This window comes from Symphalangus syndactylus, chromosome 12 (genome assembly GCF_028878055.3).
Source record: "Symphalangus syndactylus isolate Jambi chromosome 12, NHGRI_mSymSyn1-v2.1_pri, whole genome shotgun sequence".
NCBI lineage: Eukaryota > Metazoa > Chordata > Mammalia > Primates > Hylobatidae > Symphalangus > Symphalangus syndactylus.
Window position 1 is genome coordinate 86,800,360 of NC_072441.2, and position 24,007 is coordinate 86,824,366.

Consider the following 24,007-nt stretch of genomic DNA (forward strand, 5'->3'; position numbering starts at 1 on the left):
AATCACATTCCTTTTCTATTTTTACAGGGTCATCCTGTCTTTTCTGGATTACTGCAAAAACTTCAAGTCCTTTTGTCCCCAATCCATTCTTCACACTGCTGCCAGGGAAGTCTTAGGGTTGTTGTGATGGTTAATTAGAAAACATGTGTTAAACACTTACAACAGTTGTCTGGCATATACTGAGCACTATTTTAATGTTGATTTTTATTATCATGGTCATCATCATCTTTCTAAAATAAAAATCTAAGTAAATAATGTCCCAGGTTATAAAACTTTCAATAGTTTCTAACAGATTTGAAGGTACATTTTAACTCTTTGTTAAAAATTCTACCAAAGTACTTGTTGTTCCAATAAAATACATTGTTTCATGCCCTTTACTTTTACATGTATTTTCTGAAAATTTATGATTTATTATTATTTGTCTACCCACTACTCAGATTTCAAAACTTCACTCAAACATAACCATCTCTAAGTAGTTATTGACCTCCATAATCCAATTTGTATTTATTTTCCATATTTCTTTATAGTGACATATGCATATCTCTCATAATCCCCCATCAAAATGTGTAGCAGTCGCTGCTTTCTATGTTTCCTTCTCTGGGGCTTAATATTCTTTTTTCTTTTTTCTTTTTTCTTTTTCTTTTGAGATGGACTCTCACTCTGTCACCCAGGCTGGAGTGCAATGGTGCAATCTCGGCTCACTGCAACCTCCGCCTCCCAGGTTCAAGCGATTCTCCCACCTCAGCCTCCCAGGTAGCTTGGATTACAGGTGCCTGACACCATGCGGGGCTAATTTTTATATTTTTAGTAGAGATGGGGTTTCACCATGTTGGCCTGGCTGGTCTCGAACTCCTGACCTCAGGTGATCTGCCTGCCTTGGCCTCTCAAAGTGCTGGGATTAGAGGCGTGAGCTACTGTGCCTGGCTGGAGGGTTAATTTCTTAAGGTAAAAACTACCAGTTATTTGAACTCAGATCGCCTAAACACAACACAGTTAATGACTGAAACTAAACTTTGTAGTAAATAAATATACATCAGTGCTGTCTCTGGGCACTATCTATAACTGAGTTCTCCCACACTCTGCCTCATCTCCCATGTTTGCTCCTTGCTGCTGTCACTGCTGCATCTACAAGCACCTGTCAGCCCATTGCTCTGCCATTTCTCAAAATATATTCCTTCCCTTGAAATAGAGGCTTGAGTTAAGGAGTGAACATTCTTGTCTCCAGCAAAAGGGCAAAAATCAGAAACTATAGGAGGAAGCCCATGGGAGGTTTTTCTGCTGATTGTGTTTCTAGTAGCTTCTAGATTTGTAATGAGTCACTTCACCAAAGAATCTAAAATAGGAAACCAACTAATTTCCTAAGTCTATTGCCTAGTTTATCTATTTGGCAAAAAAAAAAAGCCTTGAGGAGCATTTTCCCTTTGGATCATAGTTGCTAAGTGAGGGAGGGCAGAGTGTGTCAGAAGCAATGTGGTCATGGCTCTCTAGGGTGCTAGATAGTAAAATTACCAAGCAGGCATTGATGCTAATGTGAACCAGAAAAAAAGCTCATTAATTATACTCATTAGGGCTGTAGCTGATCCAGCCCATACAGAAGAAGCACAATGACCACTGTTCTGGGGAGCGAAGTAGTAAGTCATTTGTTGCTGTCTTGAAAATTTTTAAGAGACTAGCAGGAAGATGTGTCATATATTGCGAACACGCTAGTTTGGGAGAATAACAGATTTTTCCTTAAAGGGCCTGGGCCATGATTAAGATATACGGCAACTGCATTCCTCTATACCCCAGGATTTGTATTTTAAAGAATGTGAAACTCTTTCATATTGGAGATTTGGTCTTTATTCCATAGATGGCTTGCAGAAATTAAATTATCTAAAATCTTAGGACATATTTATGTCACTTCAAAGATGTTGGCTAGTTATGCCTTTTATCTTACGTTTAATTCAGAAATTGTTGAGATTTTCTTCAAATTGCAGTCTACAAATACATGACAGCAAAGGATTGGAAGGTGGCAATAGGAAAAGTAGCTGGATGGGGAGATAAAATAATGCTCAGGTTGAGGTCTTAAGGTTAAGAAAAAAGAAATTAGAGATATTGCAGAATGGTCAAAAAGGCTATCCCTGGCACCAGTCTTAAGAAGGAATGAAGAAAGAAAGGAAGGAAATGTTTAATTAGGGCTTCTTATAATTGTGGGCTACATTTTTTACTTATGCTGGCCATTCATCTTTATAATATCCCATATTACAGAAGAGAAAACTAAGATTCAGGAGGATTAATGTATTTGCTCAAAGAAAATGCTGAATAAGAATGTGAATTCCATCTCTAGTGCTTTCTTCATAACATAAATTTTTATCTAGCTTCCTTGATCACTGGCTGGAAGTATCTTTACCAACTACATGAAAAATACCTACAAATTAGTTGCAGTGATTTATTTAGGTATTAATTTGTTTAATTATAATTTTGTCAGATTTTGAATACTTGTTCTTGCTAGAAACTCTGATGCTGATGTGGTTAGAGAGATGTATATAAATGTTTGGTGCATGGTACAGAAACTTTTGTCAAATGAACAACATAGTCTTTGACATCTAAGAGCTTAAATTGTACCAGGTAAGAATCATCATTGTATAGAATGATCTAAAATGTAAGAAGTCCAAGAACGTATGTTTCACAAGGGTAAAGATCTTTGCTTTGTTCACTGTTGTATCTCAAACACCAAATAAGGTGTCTCACATTTAGTAATGTATACAACAAATAGTTTTTAAATTGAAATAGTGCTTGGAAACCTGACTTACAGGGAAGTGATTTGAAAGATTAGAGGATCTGCCCTAACACAGGAGAAGGCATTGTTGTTACAAGACATGGCTCTTTGCATGTTCAATGAACTAAGAAGTTCCATATGATTAAAACATTGGGATAAAATCTAGGAATTGGAATAAATGTTTGCAGTGTTGTGAGAGAGCTAACAGCCTTTTTCCTTGTCTTTCCTTCCCTTTTTCTTCCTTTCTTTACTTCCCTTTCTTTCCTTCTTTCTTTTTCCTTCCTTCCTTCCTTCTTCCTTCCTTCCTTCCTTCCTCCTTCCTTCCTTTCTCCTTTCTTCCTCCCTTCCTCCCTCCCTCCCTCTTTCCCTCTCTGCTTCCTTCCTTCCCTCCCTCCCCCTTCCTTCCTTCCTTCCTTCCTTCCTTCCCCCTCCCTCCGTCCCTCCTTTCCTTCTTTCTTTCTCTTTCTTTCTTTCTTCTTTCTTTCTTTCTTTCTTTCTTTCTTTCTTTCTTTCTTTCTCTTTCTTTCTTTCTTCTTTCTTTCTTTCTTTCTTTCTTTCTTTCTTTCTTTCCTTTCTTTTCTTTCTTTCTTTTCCTCTTTCTTTCTTTTCTTTGTCTTTTCTTTCTTTAAAGAAAATTGGAGTTTTACAACATTTGTAGGGATTATTATAGGGTTCTGAGTAAGAAGGTACTTGGTTAAATGTAAATTTAAATGCCTCTGTGATTGCCACTTCTTCTGAGTTGAACTGTTTCAACATCCACCTTACCATTTATTCTCCTATCCTCTCCTATCTTCTTCCAGCTGTTCTCCGTGTTCGCAATGCCATGCCTTCCATTCTCAGGCCCCTATATCTCTGTTGCCCAAATCACTCTGGAAAATAATCTCCTCCAACTGCCCTTCCCAAGTCAACAGGATTGGAGGTAAAAATGAAAAACAAAATGAAACAAAACAAAACCCTATAGCTTCCTACTTTGAATAAATTTGTTTCTTCTAATTTCTCCCTTCAGGCTGGATACAAGAGAGGAAAGGCAAACAAAAATAAAGAGTGTCATAAGATATTTATTATTTTTAAAGAAATACAGATTCTCTTCAGATTCCATAGTTCTGGCTCTAGAGAGGAATCAGTCATGTAGAAAATACCAGATATGGGTTACAGGCGGCCTGGAGAGAAAAAGAAAGTTCATTCTCCAATAAAGATGTTATGAATCAGTTGGTCAGCCCATTGAGTGTGTATACTGTTTTCATAGTTCTGTCTGCAAAAAAAGTACCAATATATTTTAATTGACAACTAGTATGCATGTGCACATACACAAATTGAAATAAAATATTCACTTTAAATAAGGGCTATTCAGACTGGGTATGCTTTATTCTAATCTTCTCTTCTTATATCTGCTCTCCATTTAAATTTAAAAACTGCTGGGGTTGACCCCTAATTTGATTCTATAACCTCAGTGATGTAATAAACATAAAGTTTCAAAATCACTTCTTAAAACATATTTGTCTACAAGAGAAAGAGAGCAGTAAAAAAAAAAAAATAGTAAAGAAAATAATACCACTAGTTAGAGCACTTCTTATGTAGCAGGTGCTGTTCTCAGCACTTTATATAAATTAATACATTTAATATTAAACACAGCCTGTTTCATAGATCAGACAACTACAATATGGTGAAGTTAAATAAATTGTCTAAGGTTACAGTCACCCAGTGGAAGAAGTGGGACCCAAAGCCAAGTTACCTTCCTGTAGATTCCATACTGACATTCATTACACCATAATTCTGCCTTTCTTAAAACAAGTACTATTAGTTTGTGTTATGATTTTCAATTTTTCCTTATTAAAAATACATTTTTACATATAAATCTCTATGCGCAACTTTTAAGAAATAGAATATTGGAATAAATTAGATAAATATATTCAAGGATATTTATATATTTTGCTAAATTTCTTGGCATAAACAAAACCAAATTATAATCTTATTAGTAAATTTTTTGTTACTGCCATATAACACCACCACAGCTAATTTGATAAGCGTAAATAATATCTCTACTTTACTTTATTTGAAATACACTTCAAGTTAAAATATATTTTTAACATAAATGTTTATATTTTTGATGCATTCTATTTCTATTTTATAAACTGTATGCTTTTATCTGTTTTCTTCTTCAAAGTTTGTTATTTTCTTCATCGGCTTGTAATACATTTTTTATTAATATTAACATTTGAAGAATATTTTGGTAGTTTTCCATTTGTTGTTTGCTTTCTATTCTAATTGCATCTTTTTTGTAAATAAATATTTTATTTTATACAAATTATCGCTTAATACTGCTTGATAATATTTCATTATTGTTTAAGTTTAGATTTTCAAATTTTCTGTCCAGTGATACAATGTTTTCTAATCCTTTACATTTTTTTTGTATTTTATTAACATATAAAATAAATTTTGAATATATGTGTTGAAAATTTAAACTGATATTTAAAATGTATTAAAGATTATTAAGTTATTATTATATGTCAGAAACAGCTTAGATGACATTGAGATGTTTTATATTTTAAATATCATTAAATTTTTGTTTAGGTAAAGAATTAAGGTATAAACTTTCTTCTGATAACTGCTTTAAATTTAGCCAATATAGCGCGGTGGCTCACGCTTGTAATCCCAGCACTTTGGGAGGCCGAGGCGGGCGGATCACGAGGTCAGGAGATCGAGAACACGGTGAAACCCCGTCTCTACTAAAAATACAAAAAAATTAGCTGGGCGTGGTGGCAGGCACCTGTAGTCCCAGCTACTTGGAGAGGCTGAGGCAGGAGAATGGCGTGAACCCAGGAGGCGGAGCTTGCAGTGAGCCAAGATTGCGCCACTGCACTCCAGCCTGGGCGACAGAGCGAGACTCCATCTCAAAAACAACAAAACAAACAAAATAAAATTTAGCCCTTATAGTCTAATATATATAGCTGACATTATTTTCTAGAACTTATTTTATTTTACATTGTATTTTCCCTTTGACCCAACACTTGTTTAATAGTATTTTCAAATTATCATATGGAAGAGCTTTCAAAAATATTATTTTCATATGATTTTATTTTTATTGTTACTGATCAATGGTTTTGCTCAAACGTACAGATAGGTTTTCTATATTTTTTAAAAAAATTAAAATTAAAAAATTTAAAGTAGGCCGGGCACGGTGCTCACTCCTGTAATCCCAGCACTTTGGGAGGCTGAGGTGGGCAGATCATGAGGTCAGGATATCGAGACCTTCCTGGCTAACACAGTGAAACCTGTCTCTGCTAAAAGTCCAAAAAATTAGCTGGGCACAGTGGCGGGTGCCTGTAGTCCCAGCTACTCAGGAGGCTGAGGCAGGAGAATTGCTTGAACCTGGGAGGCGGAGCTTGCAGTGAGCCGAGATCATGCCACTGCACTCCAGCCTGGGCGACAGAGTGAGACTCCATCTCAAAAAAAAAAGAAAAAAAATTAAAATAATTAAACTTTAAAAAATTAATGTTTTAATTAATGCTTCTTTAAATATATAGGATAAATGTGTAAGATACATTTTAGTCTTTACTGTTTTTAATCAATGTTTATGAGCACTTGGATAGTCATGAATAAGAATAAGATGAAAGGGTGATGGATCATTTCAATGTATAGATACAAGTCTTTTATTTCATAGCATTCTGAAATGCTATGTGTGAAATGGTATCTCACTGTGGTTTTTGATTTGCATTCCTCTGATGATTATTGATGAGCATTTTTCATAAGTTTCATGGCTGCTTGTATGTCTTATTCTGAGAGGTGTCTGTTCATATCCTTTGCACATTTTAAAATGGGGTTTATTGCTTTTTGCTTGATTTGTTTAAGTTTCTTAAAGATTCTGAATATTAGGCCTTTGTCTGATGCATAGTTTGAATATTTTCTCCCATTCTGCAGGTTGTCTGGTTCAATATATGAAAATCAATAAATGTAATTCATGACATAAACAATTAGAAATGAAATTCATATGATCATTTCAATAGATGCAGAAAATTTCCAATAAAATCTAACATCCCTTCATGATAAAAACCCTCAACAGACTAGGCTTTGAGGAACATGTCTCAAAATAATAAGAGCCATCTATGACAAATCCACAGCCAACATCATATTCAACAAGCAAAAGCTGGATCTATTGTTGGGAACTGAAACAACACAAGGATACCCATTCTTACCATTCCTATTCAAGGCAAGGGAAAAAAATGAAAGGCATCCAAATAGGAAGAAAATGTCAAACTATTTGTCTCCATTGTTGATATTATTCCATATCTCAAAAACTAGCTTAAAGACTGCCAAAAGCCTCCTAGAACTGATAAATGACTTTAGTAAAATTTTAGGATATAAAATCAATCTAAAAAAATCAGTAGTATTTCTATACATCAATAATGTCCAGACTGAGGGTCAAATCAAAAACACAATTATATTTCAATAACCACAAAGAAGATAAAATATCTAGAAATGCACCTAATAAAAGAGGAGAAAGGTCTCTACAAGGAGAACTACAAAACACTGCTCAAAGAAATCAGAGATGACACAAATAAATGGAAAAACATTCCATGCTCATGAACTGGAATAATCAATATTGTTAAAATGGTCATAGTCTCCAAAGCAATTTACAGATTCAATGATATTCCTATCAAACTATCGATGTAATTTTATCAGAATTAGCAAAACTATTACAAAATTCATATGAAACCAAAAAAGCGCTCAAACAGCCCAAGTAACCCTAAACATAAAGAACAAAGCCAGAGAGAAGCATCACACTAGCCAACTTCAAACTATACTATAATGTTACAGTAACACAAACAGCATGGTTCTGGTGCAAAAACAGACACATAGACCAAGGGAACATAATAAAAAACTTAGAAAGCAAGCTGCACACCTACAGCCATCTGATCTTCAACAAGACTGACAAAAGCAAACAGTGGAACAAGTACTCCCTATTCAATAAATGGTGCAGGGATAGCTGGCTAGCCATCTGCAGAAGAGGGAAACTGGACCCTCACCTTTCACCATATATAAAAATTAACTCAAAGTGGATTAAAAATTTAAATGTAAAACCTCAAACTCTAAAAATCCTAGATGAAAACCTGGGGAATATTATTCTCAGCATCAGCCTTGGCAAAGAATTTTTGATTAAGTTCCCAAAAGCAATTGCAACAAAAACAAAAATTCATAAGTGGGAGCTAATTAAACTAGAGCTTCTGCACAGCAAAAGAAACTATTGAGAGAAGAGATTCTTATTTCTACTTGTTAGAACCTGAGGGGAGGTTTAGGTGCAGTAATTAGAATAAATTTCATATAAGTTAATTTTATTTAATGGGATTCTACCTGACTAAAAAGTATTCTTGTCTTCTCTCATACTAAGATTTAATTAACTGTTATTAGAAAATCAAAGGTATACTACATTGCTTTCACTTTTTACTGAAGAAAAAAACTATTGTAAGTTTCAAACCCCAATTTTCATTTTTTCATAAACCATACACAAAGTTTTTCCTAAAAGCAGTTTATGTATCAGAATTCAATGACTCTACAACGGACCGTGTTTTATTTAAGGCATGTTGGACTCCATGTGTGTCTATAGATAAAGATGATGGGTAAGGAAAGAAGAAAGGTGATAAGGATAATTCTAGTCACTTCAGAAAATACTTATTCTGCATATAAATGCAGATAATTAGTCACAATCTGTCTGCTTATTTTTCTTGAATGTCTACATTATAGTTGTTCAAAGTGGGGAATAAGTGATATTAACCTAACTCAATCCATATATATTGAGCTCAACAGAGCCTATCTCTCAACCTTCTGTTCAGGCATATAATATCTTCTTTTGTAAAATGTGTTTATGGTTATTTTAATTATTTTTACAAATATAACTGGGCATTACTAGAGTGGTAAACTTTAAGTTATCGGCCTGAGAATGCAAATAATCAACTTACAATTATTTCTATCAACAATCTTCAAAGAGCTGTGATGTGTTCCAGAAACACTTAAAGATCCTAGAGTAGGAATAAAATGGTGACAATTAAGTGGATCACAATGCTCCAAAGGCCTCTATTTAGTGATTAAACTAGACACATTTGGGCAATTCTGATCTCTTTTCATATAAATTTTAAAATCATCTTATCAATCTTTAGAAGAAAAGCCTGCTGGGATTTGTTAAGAATTATGTTGACTACATAGACCAATTTAGTCAGAATTGCTCTTTATTTTATTACATCTTTAAACTCATGAACATGGGTGTTCTTCACTCAGTCATATATTTTATAATTTAACCCAACAATGTTTGAGAGATTTCTCTGTATATGTCTCACACTTTTTTGTTAAATCTGACACTAAGCTTTTTTATGATACTGTGAATTGAATTGTTTTCTTAATATCATTTTTAGATTGTTTGTTGCTTGTTGTAGTAGGCCAAATAATGAGCTCCCAAAAATGTCTATGTTTTAATCACCGGAACCCAAGAATATGTTAGATTATACAAGCAAGAGGAGTTAAGGTTGCAGAAGGAAAGTCAACTGACAATAAAACAGAGATATCATCCTGTATTATTCTGATGGGCCTAAAGTAGTCACAAGGGTTCTTAAAATTGGGAGAGAGAATCAGAAAGCCAGAGAAAGAGATGTAACTTTGTTGACTTTGAAGATGGAAGAAGGGGACCATGAACCAATGAACATGAGAGGTAGCTAGGAACCGGAAAAGGTGAATAAAAGGCAAGATTCTTCTTTGTCATCTCCTGAAAGGAACAAAGGAATGCATGCCCCAAATTCTTATATTCACATACCTGAATATGTTTTACTTCTTTCTCTCTTTGCAGATCTTGGCAGAAAACCTCACCATGGTCACTGAATTCCTGTTGCTGGGTTTTTCCAGCCTTGATGAAATTCAACTGGCCCTCTTTGTAGTTTTTGTTTTTCTGTATCTGGTAATTCTTAGTGGCAATGTCACCATTATCAGTGTCATCCACCTGGATAAAAGCCTTCACACACCAATGTACTTCTTCCTTGGCATTCTCTCAACGTCTGAGACCTTCTACACCTTTGTCATTCTACCCAAGATGCTCATCAATCTACTTTCTGTGGCCAGGACAATCTCCTTCACCTGTTGTGCTCTTCAAATGTTCTTCTTTCTTGGTTTTGCCATTACCAACTGCCTGCTATTGGGTGTGATGGGTTATGATCGCTATGCTGCCATTTGTCACCCTCTGCATTACCCCATTCTTATGAGATGGCAGGTGTGTGGAAGACTGGCAGCTGCCTGTGCAATTGGTGGCTTCTTGGCCTCTCTTACAGTAGTAAATTTAGTTTTCAGCCTCCCTTTTTGTGGTGCCAACAAGGTCAATCATTACTTCTGTGACATCTCACCAGTCATTCGTCTGGCTTGCACCAACACAGATGTTAACGAATTTGTGATATTCATTTGTGGGGTTCTTGTACTTGTGGTTCCCTTTCTGTTTATCTGTGTTTCTTATCTCTGCATTCTGAGGACTATCCTGAAGATTCCCTCAGGTGAGGGCAGACGGAAAGCATTTTCCACCTGTGCCTCTCACCTCACTGTTGTTATTGTTCATTATGGCTGTGCTTCCTTCATCTACCTGAGGCCTACAGCAAACTATGTGTCCAACAAAGACAGGTTGGTGACAGTGACGTACACTATTGTCACTCCATTACTAAACCCCATGGTTTACAGCCTCAGAAACAAGGATGTCCAACTTGCTATCAGAAAATTGTTGGGCAAGAAAGGTTCTCTAAAACTGTATAATTGAAATATTATTACATTTTAGATTTCTCAATAAATAATGCCTTTTTATCACATGAATATTATAACTGTAACAAATTCATTGAAATAATAGGAGTCCTTAAGATGCATGTCATAAAATATGTTTTTCTCCTTACAGTCTCTTTAAATTTAATCCATAGGCTAATGTTTTTCATTTTCTCATATGGAATCTCAGGGAGCTCCTCAAATTGAAATGCCTAGTCCACTGTGATAACTGAAAATTTAAACTTAATTTAAAGCTAAAATTTCTGCCTTTTCTGGGTGTTGATTTTTGAATTGGGAAGCCTTCATTGGCACCAATGAAGGTTGACTTATATATCAGCAAATACTTTTCTCTCTACTTATTTCAGTGACTGACCTGTCAAGCATTACACGGGGGAGGGAGGGATAGGTGGAGGGAACGTCCTGCTTGATTGCCACTGTCATGCTCTGGCAATAGTGCTTTCAGATGTTGCACACTGAGTAATTCTTATGCAGGGAGCTTTCATGGCTGCTGAAATAATTCCTTACTCGAACTTCTACCACATTTCCTGTGATATGGTTGAATCTGCCTCTAGCTGACAGCTTGTAAATTTTCCCCTTGATTCTGAGGTTTCAACATTTATCTGGGTCCCATGTTTTCTAAAGATCTTATTGGACAAAATGTTATTTTTAAGTGATTCCACAATGACAATTTCTCCTAAATGGTCCATATGTGATCCAAAAGAAAATTTTGACAATCCTTTCTACCCATAGTCAGTTGAAGTGCAGACATCTTTCTCTATGTAGTGGTATTTCAGGCCAGTGACGGCAGATTTCTACATTCATATTTCTCAGGTGAGCTCAGATACCAATCCACTGTGTTCCTTTATCTCCAGCAGATATATATCAATCTCTTGAAGTAGTTTTCTACTCTTGGGGAGAGATAAAACATTAAGAAAGTCAAGAGCTTCCTTCAAAGATGATATTTCTTCCCCTTTTTTCTCAAAATTTTTATTTTTTAAGAGTAGTTCACACATTTTATTCTCTCAGCTTTTGTGCCTCAACTGAAACTAAGAAAAACTGCCTTTTATGATATTGCTGCATGTTTTTCCTATAGTTTAAGGTATTATGATGGTGTTTATTGGTAAACATTTAGTTCATAAAGTTACTATCTGTATACAGAGTCAAGTAGTTGGCCTGACGAGTGGTATAGCCATAAATAATTACCTTAATCACTTTAGATCACATTTTGCAGCACATGGTTTTTTAGAATCTGTAATGTATCTAATACATGAAACTCTCCTCATGCACATATAGAGGGAAAAAAAAAACTTGCTTACAATCTAAGGAGTTTACATAGTATACAAAGTCCATCCCTAAATCCAATTCATGGGAGTTCTTGTTCATGACCAAAGTCATATAATCCATTTAAATTTGCTTTCATCATTTTACCTTTTCTTTTTACTTTTAACTGTTTGTTGTAACTTTTTTTTTTACCTGATTGAAAGATTATTTATATCATCATGTCACAGAGTTTACATGTTTTATAATTTTATTCTAACAGCAATTTCCTTTTTAATATCAAATTTCAGAAAAATTTATCACAAGGTAAGCAGAGAAGCTATCCTTGTCAAGATAGCATATTTAATTAACTGGAGTATTGCTATTTTATGTCACATTCATTAAAAATTTAGGAGAAGCTACTGTGCAGTCTAACATTTGAGGTTTTTAAATACAGAATATGTATAAGTTAGGAAAACTAAATTCTATACTGTGAAAAGAAATATGACAAGTAAGCAGGAAGTTTCAGAAATAAACTCCACTTAACATCTTGATCAACTTTCATAAAAAGTAGCTGATTTTTGTGTCCAACACTAATGTATAAAATATTTTCTGCAGCATGCTGACATAAGTGTGATTCAAAACATTTTTTTCTATCTTACTATATGGCTCTAGTTTCCTACCACCCTGGCATATAGGTCTCATGAATTCCTTTTTTTATTAGTAGAAACAAGGAAGAGTTAAAATTATGTTTAAAAGGTATTATAATAATAAGCCGTAGAATAATACTTCTACAGAAAAATAATTTGCAGTGACAAAATGGCCTTGTTTGCCATCACCATACTGTAGCCATCATTATTTAAAAAGGCAGTAGAAGATAAATCTAAATTTGCCATTCTGTGCACCACATTCTTTTACTTACAGCTTATAAAGTGGGATCCTATGAAGAATGGTCCTGTGCTGGCCTAAAAATCAAAAAATGTCTTATTTGAAAAGATTATCTCCTTATTTGCCCAATGTCTACCCTCAAAGATTTTTTTTTTATTTTCACGTATTTCATGAAGTATTGCCTGATTTCCATTCTTCAAAACACCATAGCAATGTAAGCTTTACTTGTACTTCTTACTGAGCTCTGACATACTGAGCTGACTATGTACATATCTTATTCTCTCTAATGGACAATCAACAATGTGAAGGAAAGTAATTTATTATACCGATACATTAAATCCTCCTAAATGTCTTCTATATCCTTGACATTCAGGAGATAACTAATACATGTCTCTTAACTTTAATTGAATAAATGACTGCTTGGTCTAGCTAAGTAAAACATCTGAAACTACACATAAAAGTATAGCAATATTTATGTCCCCCATAGCAGTAATTAAAAAATAACAATGATAATTTATTTTGCTCATTAATCTCTTAAATGAGAGAGGGCTTGTAAGATTGGCTTGTCTCAACTCCATACAATGTCAACTGAGCTCCTCAACTAGAATTGAGGGACCCACTTCTATTTGGCTCATTTACACGGCTGGCAAAATGATGCTGATTTGTGGTGGAGCTGAGTCAGGGCTATAGGTTGTGAGGGTCAGTTTCTCTCCATGTGGCCCTTTCCATGGGGTTCTATCAACTTTCTCACAACATCATGACTGGTTTCAAAGACTAAATGCTCCAAGAAACAGAGAAAGCTGCTAGTCTTTTAAGGCATAATACCAGCAGGTTGTCTGCTCCTGACACACAAAAAGACAATGATGTGATGGGCATAGGAATAGCAATGGACATTCCCTCATGAAAAAGGAGGAAATTAGACACATCGCAGTCATTGGTCCACAGAAATTCTGAAATTCATCTGGACACATGTTGTCAGTCCTATTTTCTGGGAATGAATTCTATGACTCTTAGATCTAACCTGTGATGCTGTTTCCCCACTTTCTGATCATCCTTTTTTATCCACAAGACATAGCTACAATTTGCAGACATGTCTTTTCTCAGTCTGATACTTCCATGGAAGAAGTTGAGGGTCCAAAGATTTATTCATTACTGTTTGCTCTGTAGTCTTTAGCACATGTTGATAGAATGCCTTTTTAAAACTTGGTGAGTTTCTTATGTTTCAGTTTATAAATTAATTCCATTAGATAAAAGTCACATCCATATTCATTTCTTTATTATGGGTCACTTGTGAGGTAGTAGTATTAATAACTGCTGTATGGCAATTCCCTTAAGATTCTTAAAAAGACTTACTGCTTAACTTTAAGGATTCAGGCCCTCAGGATATTTATAAATCTTGTTGGGTATAGCCTAAAATAATTCTGAGTTCTAACAAAAGGTATTACAGCTACATTCTTAAGAGGTTTACCCTGGGGCATTTGTTTCCTGATAGCACCTTGGATTTGATTTCTTCCTTGAAGCCATTTTGTACCTTGAGAGTCTTTATTGAGAGAGACTGTGCATGAGAAACATCTTTATTTGCAAACCCAACAAGTTTTGTTTCTTTCTGTTTCCTCTAAATTCTCAGAAACTTAAGAAACTTTAAAAAATTATGTACTTTTTGATTGACAAATAGTAATTGTGCATATTCCTTAGGTGCATAATAATATTTTGATACAAATGTTATAGGGATCAGATCAAGGTAATTAGCATATCATCATCTCAAACATTTATCATTTCTTCATGCTGGGAATGTTCAACACCGTCCTTCTAGCAATTTGAATCTATATATTATCGTTAACTATAGTCATCCTACAGTGGTATAGAACACTGTAACTTATTCCTTTATCTAGCTGTAATTTTGTATCCTTTAGCAATTCTCCACCTATCCTTCCCTTTTCTCTACTCTTCCCTTCCTCTTGTATTCTGCTTTCTACTCTCTTTTCATATTTTATCATTGGTTGGAATTTTCTATAATCTTCCTAGAAATTTACCCAGGAAGATAATGAGATTACTAAATAGTCTATTTTCCAGGCTGTAGCATGTGGCCCTGCTGCCAAACTTTCCAGCAATGGATAATAAGTATCCATGTTTTACCTAACTATGATAACAGTTTCCTCTCTGTCCTTCAAATATTTTTCTCTCTGTGCTTCAAAGCCTTACCAAGAATTGCCTCATGATCCTTTCACCTTTTAGTAAGAGACTCCTTAAGCCCTTACGGATTATTTATACCACCAATTGCAAAATTAATGCCAAATGTTTTAACTGTTGATTATAACAGCACCCTGCCTTTAGATACCAAATTCTGTTCTCATTATTTACTGCTGCATAATCAACTATCTACAACTTTAGTTACTTAAATGAGCTGTAATTATTTTGCACACAAGTCTTCAATTTTGGCAGGGCTCAGTGGGGACAGCTGGAATCTGTTCTTTGTGCCATCGGGTTGGATGATTCAACTGGGGCTGAAGGATTTACTTTCAAGATTGCTCACTTATGTGCCTGTTTTATTCATGTTAGCTATTGGCTGTTTGCTCGGCTGGGGCTATTGGCCAGGAGCCTTGGTTTTTTACCATATAGATTCTCCAAGGGCTGCTTGGGCTTCCTCAAAACATGGTTACTAGGTTACAAAAGTGGATGATTCAACACTCCATAAGTAGCAGCTACAAGACTTTAGAGACTAGGGTTAATAAACGGATACAGTCTTACATTTATTATAATTTATTGGTCAAAGTAGTCACTCTTCCTATCTGGATTCAGGGGAAGGAGGAAGCCACCAAAAGTTCCTGTCTGGGTTAATCACTTGGGCGTTTCTCTTGTTTTCTCATCCCTGCAGCATCTTTTTTTTAAAAAAAAAATTAATTTAATTTAAAGTTCTGGGATCCATGTGCAGGATGTGCAGGTTTGTTACACAGGTAAACATGTGTCATGGTGGTGTGCTGCACCTATCAACTCATCACCTAGGTATTAAGCCCAGCTGCATTAGCTATTTATCCTGATGCTCTCCTTTCCCCCGCCCGCCAACCATAGGCCCCAGTATGTGTTATTCCCCACCCCGTGTCCATGTATTCTCATTGTTCAGCTCTGACTTATAAGTGAGAACATGCAGGACATGACTTATACAAGAGCAGTTCACGTGAGCACCGCAGAGAGACGTCCATGCGTGTCTAGCATTTGACCCATTTCCAGCCCAAGTGGATGGACTCGCTGTCAGAAAGAATCGATATGTGAGCTGAAATGGGGAGAAAGCTGATGGGCTTTGTGAAAACCTACATGAAGGCACTGTCACACTTTTCTCTATAACCCAAACTGTATTCGTATACTGAGGAAATATTTACCAAATTCACATTATATTCCAGAAGCAAACCTGTTTCTAATGTATCTGAAAGATTCTGCCATTCTAATATTGTCCTCTATTCTTTATATCTTCCTCTCTTTTAGCTTTCAGAAATAGGAATGTGTAGCAGCATAAAAAAGAATACTTTTCTTCAACTTCAGAATGAAACTCTAGAGGCACTATGTAGGGAAATTCAAAGGTGATAGTTTCATTGATGTATATTTTAACACATGATGCCTGGAGAATCTCCACATCTCTGACTCCTTAGAGAATTTCTAAGAGGAAGTCAACTAATCCCCATGAATAACAGGGCTTTTTCTTTGGCCAATGAATTCTCATAGTGTATTATCATGGTTCCACATGCTAATTAGGAAAATTATGGACAAGTATTGGGCACAATGTGGTAATTAGCTCCCTGTGGAGATGGCGAGCTCACTTACCAACTAAGGCATTGAGACCATGGCTAATGTAAAAAGGAAAGGCCATTGATGACACCCATTGAGGCACTACCTAAAGTACCCATGGAGACAGGGCACAGGTAACATTTTTCTGTGGAGTAATGCTATTTTCTTATTTTGGTCTTGGGAGTTGCTGAAAGATGAAGAAGAACCCTGAGGCATCATGACAGGGAAGGCAATTTTGGCAAATTTCACTTAGAAACCCTTTACAGAAGTTTCTAGGAAGAGCCTGAGAATGAATTAACTGGCAGGTTACAAGGCACTAGAACTCTGATTTGAAGAAATGTAAAATTTTAATTTTTATTTAGAGACCTTGATTTTTTTATTGAGAAGACCAGTGACAGTCATTTATTTGTATGTCAAATTTAAAAATTGTTGAGTTTTTCCATGAGCTAATGATCTGTTTATCCCTAGTTATTAGTAATGAAAAATAGAAATTGTGACCAAATGACAGAAAGAAAAGCTGAATAGTGAAAAAAATAAGGATAAAAATTGAGACCAAGGCCAAGACAAAGTCAGAGACCCAGGCTGTCTTGATTATTTCATAGGGTGGGGGTAGTATTAGTCTTAGAAAAGAAGAATAAAAAATTTACAGTAAACATAGAATGTATGAGGAAGACAGAAGTATTTCTCACTTAAGAGGCACATGGTAGTGCCTCTTAAGGAAACCAAGTTACTACAAAATAAACTAATTGGAATTATTATTAATTCATTAATAGACATTTATTTATTCATCAAGTATTCATATCTCATTTATTTAAATATTGGATAAAGTTGAGGATACAAAGGGAATAAGATGAGGCATTTATCCTTGAGGCTCTTAAATCTATTGGAGAGACCAATAGGAAAAAAAAATTAGATATAACATGTTGAGTATTTTGATGAAGACATACTAGACAAGCTTTAGATTACTAAGAAGGGAACAGCATACCCTCCCTAGACATATTGGAGAAGGTTCAATAATTGATGACTCTAAAAATGTGAGGAATGAGTGAGCCATACATGAAGTGGAAATGATATTGGAGGCTGAGATCTCTCTCTCTCTCTCTCTCTCTGTTTCTCTGTCTCTCTCTTTCTCTCTCTCTGTTTCTCTGTCTCTCTCTTTCTCTCTCTTCCAGTGGAATCTTGAGACACAAGGGCATATAAAGGAAACTGTATTTCAGTACAATTCCTGCGTGATGAAAACTTAGAGGATTAGATTGTAAATGTATGTGGGACAGAGAATCAGATGTCCTATGATTCAGCTTAAGGAATTCTGACTTTACCTGTAGATGATGAAGAGTTACTAAGCAGCATAATGTGAAAATATCAATTCACAATTTCTACTTGTTAAGAAGGTGATCTAGTTACTCTATTTTTCTTCTTTTCTTTTTTTCTCTTTCTAATTTTTCTAAGCTTTTCTTTCAACCTGTAATGCCTTGCCTTCCAAACTCATGTCACTGTCTCCTATTTACCAGTTATTTTAAGCAGTGTCCTAGACTGAGTTAAGTAAAGTCAAAGATTTCCATAGTAAATTTTATTTTTCACTATTAGTTCCACATGGATTCCAAGGATGGGTTTGAAAGAACAGATGGTTGATGGGGTAGGAGTTATAGAGTAAATATTGAGTAATGTGATCTTACTTTTCATTCAGGTGCACCAACTTTATTTGCTTACTTTGTCACTATTAATACTGGCGATGAGCCTGTAAGTGAGAAAACACTCCAAGAAAGGATATATGGAAAGTGGAAAGGCATAGACGATGTCTCAGGAAGAATGTTAGTGAGGACTCTGTTTTGGTCAAATGCATGGTGGATATTCTTTATTTATGAAGTTTAAAGATAAGCCCATTCAAAGATATATAGAGATAGAAAATAAAACTCTTTGTTCTAGTCCCATTTCAAAATTTTATTAAACATTTGCCTAAGCAAAACAGCAAATATTGATAGCAATTTAGTTATCTGTAAAGGACTTCAAGCCCCCAAATCAAGCGTTTCTAAAATTAAAATAAAAAGTTTAGCTAGTGAGATAATGAAGGAAACTATTTGATCACCTTAATCATCAGAAATGATAAATAAGATAGCAACATTTTTATGGGATTTTTTGCTCTGCATTCAGAGAATAATGTCAGAGAGATTTTTCATCCTAAAATGTTGAAGCAGAGTGTTAATATTACAGGCTAGGTTGATATTAAGGTAACAAGTTTTGAAAATCCCTGGAATCAAATATCATCTACTTGAGAGTTTTGAAATGATTTAGAGAATAAAGTGATATCATTGGTCATTTATTCTTTTAACAGGTTTTGAAGCACTTAGTATATGTTGGTCATCATTGTATGTGTTCGAGATGCAGTTTCTGTTATCCGGTAAGTTATAATTTGTAGAGTCAAAGAGAATCTTATAATAGTAGTTTGTGGCAAAGCAAGTAAGATTCTAGTGATTACTCAGGAAATCCAGAAAAAATGGTGCAGCATGATTAGGAAGCTGTAGGAAGGATTCTATGAGTAAAGTCATTTTAAATGAAAAGTAAAAGGAGATCACAAAATTAGAAGCAGAAAAACAATAAGTATAAAGCAGAGACTATTTCCGGATATAGAAAGTAGTATGAAAAATGACTTGCTTGTGTAAAAATTCTCACTGCTAAAGTACATATGAAGGAATCTATAATGGCAGTTATGAGTGAAAAGGTGAAACTGGGAAAAGTGTGAAAGACCTAGAATATTTTATAGGTAACTGAGAGTCAGTTGTTGTGGTAATATGATAGAATTTGTTCTATATAAAGACAATTCTGCTGCTATTATGAAGGATTACTCAGAGTGGAAGAGAGAATCTGGGCAGTTCACTTATAACACTATAGTCCAGGGAAGGGATAATTGCTTGCAAAAAATAAGAATGAATCCTAAAAGTGAAGAAAAATGGATTGAATGTGGAGGATTAGAAAAATGGTGAGTTTAAACATATCTTAGAAATTTACAGCTTAGATGGCTTAAGAGTATTTTGAAACTATTTATTGAGATACAGAATCTAGATAAAAGAACACATTTAGGCAAGAGGTAGCACAGAATAAGAATGTTTTGATTAAAATGTATATAATTCAGTACCAGCAATGATAAATATGTTGGAGGCCTTAGGGAAGATAGCTGAGCCCACTTATTCAGAAATTTAGAGACAGCTCCTTGGAATGACAGCCTTTTGGGCCTCCAAGTCGGGTACATCAAGGATAGGACATAAAACAATGGGCAACAAGTGAATGCTGAAGCAAAACTAAAGATTCTAGCTATGTCTTTTCTGTAAGGAGAAATCAGGCCTATAATTCTGTAAGAGTTTGTAGAGTAATCATAAAGCTAGTCCTAAAACAATAGCAATAGTTCAAAATCAATTTATTTGTAACAAATGAATGCATAAAAATTGGTTATATAATTGGTTGTAAAAGGGAACTGTGCTCAAGTAACCCAAAGATCAATGGATGTTTCTCTAGATGGGGAAGGTAATAAAAACAGGGGTAGAAATGTGAATTGTCAGACATTGGTGCTATTGCTTATTCATGCTATCACTTATTGACATATGTATCAGTAATCAGGATAAAAGTGTGACCGTTGAAAATAATAATTAATATAGATAAAGGATTTTATAACATTAGATTACAAGAATCCTCTCTAGTCTGCAGGGAATATATTCCAAGACTCCAATGGATGTCTGAAATTGAATAGTACTGAACTCTAAATATACTATGATTTTTTCTATAATACATGCCCACAATAAAGCTTAATTTATAAATTAGGCATAGTAGGATATTAACAATAACTAATAATAAAATAGATCAACAATAACATTATATCAGCATCACTACTCTTGAGCTTTGGAGCCATTATTAAGGCAAATAAAGGTTACCTGAGCACAAGTTTGGTGATACCATGACAGTTGATCTAATAACTGGATGGCTTCTGAGTGACTAATGGATAATAGCATATACAGTCTGGATACACTGCACAAAGGGATGATTCTTGTCCTGGGCAGGAAGGAGCAAGAAAGTCTCCAAGCAGGGGACCTAATAGATAGGCTTTATTTGAGCAAACGACTGTACACTTCATGTGTACATATGTCCCCAGATTCACTGCTAAAATCAACAGCAGAAACATAGCAGTTTGAATGCATATCAATTTAGAAGAACTTCTGGTTAAATTTACAATTCTTTTTTCTCTCCCATGCTTGTTGTTTCTCATTCAAACAAGACTGGCATAGCTACTTTATGAGGGTAAGTCTCCCTGAATTTTAAGTTCCAAAGATCTCTGGACCTGATCATATTGACTTTAATCCGTGGGATCAACTCTTCATGGCCAATTCTTCCTCTGTCACTGAGTTCTTACTGCTGGGCTTCTCCAGCCTCGGGGAATTGCAGCTTGTCCTCTTTGCGGTCTTTCTTTGCCTCTATTTGATTATCTTGAGTGGAAACATCATCATCATCTCAGTCATTCATTTGGATCACAGCCTCCACACACCCATGTACTTCTTTCTAGGTATTCTTTCTATCTCTGAAATCTTCTACACAATGGTTATTCTGCCCAAGATGCTTATCAACTTATTCTCTGTATTCAGGACACTCTCCTTTGTGAGTTGTGCCACCCAGATGTTCTTCTTCCTTGGTTTTGCTGTCACTAACTGTCTGCTTCTGGGAGTGACGGGTTATGATCGTTATGCTGCCATCTGTCAGCCTTTGCAATACGCTGTTCTCATGAGCTGGAGAGTATGTGGACAACTGGTAGCAACTTGTATTATTAGTGGCTTCCTAATATCTCTGGTGGGAACAACTTTGGTCTTTAGCCTCCCTTTCTGTGGCTCCAACAAGGTCAACCACTACTTTTGTGACATTTCACCAGTTATCCGTCTCGCCTGTGCTGACAGCTACATCAATGAACTGGTCATCTTCATCTTTGGGGTCTTGGTGCTTGTTGTGCCCTTGATATTTATCTGCATTTCTTATGGTTTCATTGTCCACACCATCCTAAAGATTCCATCAGCTGAAGGCAAACAAAAAGCCTTCTCCACCTGTGCTTCCCATCTCATTGTAGTCATTGTCCATTATGGTTGTGCTTCCTTTGTCTACTTGCGACCCTCAGCCAAATATACATTGGGCAAAGATAGGCTGGTGACAGTGACCTATACCATCATCACCCCACTCTTGAACCCCATGGTATACAGCCTCAGGAACTACGATGTGCAGATGGCTATTCGGAAACTGATTGGAAAGTCTGGGTTTTCTCTTAAGACTCTATAATCAGAGTACTTTCTAACAGTATGGACACCATTAGACCAATTGTGTCACGATTATTTAAATCATGAGATTATCTAGTCTATTTATCTAACTAACTGTGAGGCCTTGGATTAATTGTTTGGCATTTGGGGCCTACATGTTCTAGGTAAAGCAGAGATAGCAATATTTTCTTCCTGGAGTCATTGTAATTAAGATAGATTACAAAATATCTGGCAATAAAACATAACTCTCCTCCTCTTTCTCTTCTTCTTCTGGATTTAAAGTCCTCGAAAAGGTCTTAGCAGCCATCATTTTTTGCCCTATATTTGTCTTGCTTGACCAAAATCCCTGATTGTACTCTGTTTAAGGTTATGTCCAGCTTAAAATGCGGTGTCCAGGCCTGAAGGTGGCTTAGATCTAGTGGTATGATATGGCAGGGAAAACTGTACCATACAGGTAATTAGATGATTTAAAACTGGACACTGGTTAGGTCATGACTGAAGCTTTGACTCTTCTCTGAATCTAAATTCTAATATATGGAAGGTAGGGATAATGTAATTTCCCTGTTCTACTTCATGGGGGTTTTATTTGTATCTTATAAATAGTATAAAAGAAAGTGTAAAAGCAGTGCAAAATGTGAAACCATATACAATGTAGAGCTCATATCAAACAAGCTTTGCATGACTGAGAGGATTTTATTTCTTTCAAGTTTTTCAAAACAGGTATTTTGGAATGGCTTTTCTGACTTCTCCTTTGAACCACTTCTGATGTAATGTAGAAGTTATGCTATGTAACATAGAAGTTATGCTTCATAATGGAATGGAAAACAATATTCAACCATTCTGTCCCATCTTGGGCTAAAGATATCTACATGACTTTCCACACTGAATTTATTAGGAAGAGGAAGCTACCCAGTTTCAAATTTATCATGGGAATATATAAGATTTGAGAGAGAAGTACTTTGTTGATCATCTGGTCCAATCTCTCACCTGTACAGAAATTTCTTCATCAGTATCTCTAAGGGAAACACTTCTCCACTGATTGGGCATCAACGACCTCACAAAATGTATATCCCCGTTGCACTCAGCTCATACTATTATTCCCTCTCATTTTAGCTGATGTTTGCCTCTGCTTTTTATGCATTCTATCTCTTGTGTCATACAGTAAGTCGAGTCCTGATTCACAGATGTTTGAGACAGTTATGATGACAGTCTGAACATTTTCCATGATTTATGTGACCTGAATTTCAGATGCCTCACTATCCTGGGTGCAGTTCTCTAGCTATGCTCTAGATTATCAGTATTCTTTTAAAATAATAATAAATAAAACTGAAGTTCATATTTCATATGCAGCCTCTTTTTTCTGGGGTATAATATAACTGTATTCTTACCTGTTAACCTTATTTAGATTTTCAAATTAAAATGTGTCAAATCACAAATAATGTTTTCTTGTATTTAAAAATTATAACCTCTGTTCCAATTTTTATCTCCCTTTTCCAGTTTCTGGCCTGGGTATTTTTATTTATTTTCATTTTACTTCATTTCATTTTCATGGTTAAATAATTAAGGCATTTCAAGTACAACATTGGTTATTGCCATTGTTTTCTTCTGTTCTTTTTTTTTTCTAATGGGTTTATATTTCTCATTTGTTGACCAAATGTTATTTAGGAATGGAATGTTTATGTATTATAGATATATTCTTGCTGATATTTAAATAACTTCTGTTATTTATTTCTAGTTTAGTTTTGTTTGTGGGAGAATGTGATTGACAGTTCTATTTTTACAAGTTATTATGTTTTATTAATGATTTATTATGAATTATGCCCAGTGAAGCACATTCATTTAGATTAAAATTTTGGTGTGTGTAGATGTTAAATTTATTTTATGAATTAAATTTAATTAAAACTATTTTAGTACACTATATTGTTATTGGTGTGTATATAACCTGTCATGGTTTTATAGTGCTGAATTAAAATGCTTCACTGCGTTTTAGAGCTTATTAGAGTTTTATTACACTTCTAATAACATTGATGTTGAATTTTGTTGTGAAATCTTTTATTACATACTAAGTAAACCTCTTGGGATTTAACATGTATTTCTACCTAATAAATGCACTAAAATAATAGTAGGTGTATTAAAAAATACATATAAGCCCTCATCAAGAAGATAAACAGAAGAGAACAACACAGGGGAGACATCAAAACAATTATAGAAGCAAAAATAAAAAGGATGATTGACATGGTTGTAAGAGAAAGAGAGAAAG

The 24,007-nt window shown here is 35.1% G+C and overlaps 2 protein-coding genes across 2 annotated transcripts; both read left to right on the top strand.

Moving 5' to 3' along the window:
* The first annotated feature begins 1,498 nt into the window (after window positions 1-1,498).
* Window positions 1,499-10,587, top strand: LOC134734753 (olfactory receptor 10R2-like). The gene is made up of 2 exons (XM_063628153.1): window positions 1,499-1,631; window positions 9,591-10,587. The coding sequence occupies exons 1-2, from the start codon at window positions 1,605-1,607 to the stop codon at window positions 10,536-10,538; spliced, it is 975 nt and encodes a 324-aa protein (XP_063484223.1). The 5' UTR covers window positions 1,499-1,604; the 3' UTR covers window positions 10,539-10,587.
* Window positions 10,588-20,827: 10,240 nt separating this feature from the next.
* Window positions 20,828-21,769, top strand: LOC134734877 (olfactory receptor 10R2-like). Its single transcript, XM_063628234.1, has one exon. The coding sequence runs from the start codon at window positions 20,828-20,830 to the stop codon at window positions 21,767-21,769; it is 942 nt and encodes a 313-aa protein (XP_063484304.1).
* Window positions 21,770-24,007: the final 2,238 nt, after the last annotated feature.

What these genes read in the sequence shown, in the direction of transcription:
- LOC134734753 (XM_063628153.1), top strand. Translation starts at nt 1,605, where the DNA reads ATGACCACTGTTCTGGGGAGCGAAGTA. An exon ending in CTGTTCTGGGGAGCGAAGTA is followed by an intron (nt 1,632 to 9,590) that starts GTAAGTCATTTG and finishes CTCTCTTTGCAG; the next exon opens with ATCTTGGCAGAAAACCTCAC.
- LOC134734877 (XM_063628234.1), top strand. Translation starts at nt 20,828, where the DNA reads ATGGCCAATTCTTCCTCTGTCACTGAGTTCTTACTGCTGGGCTTCTCC.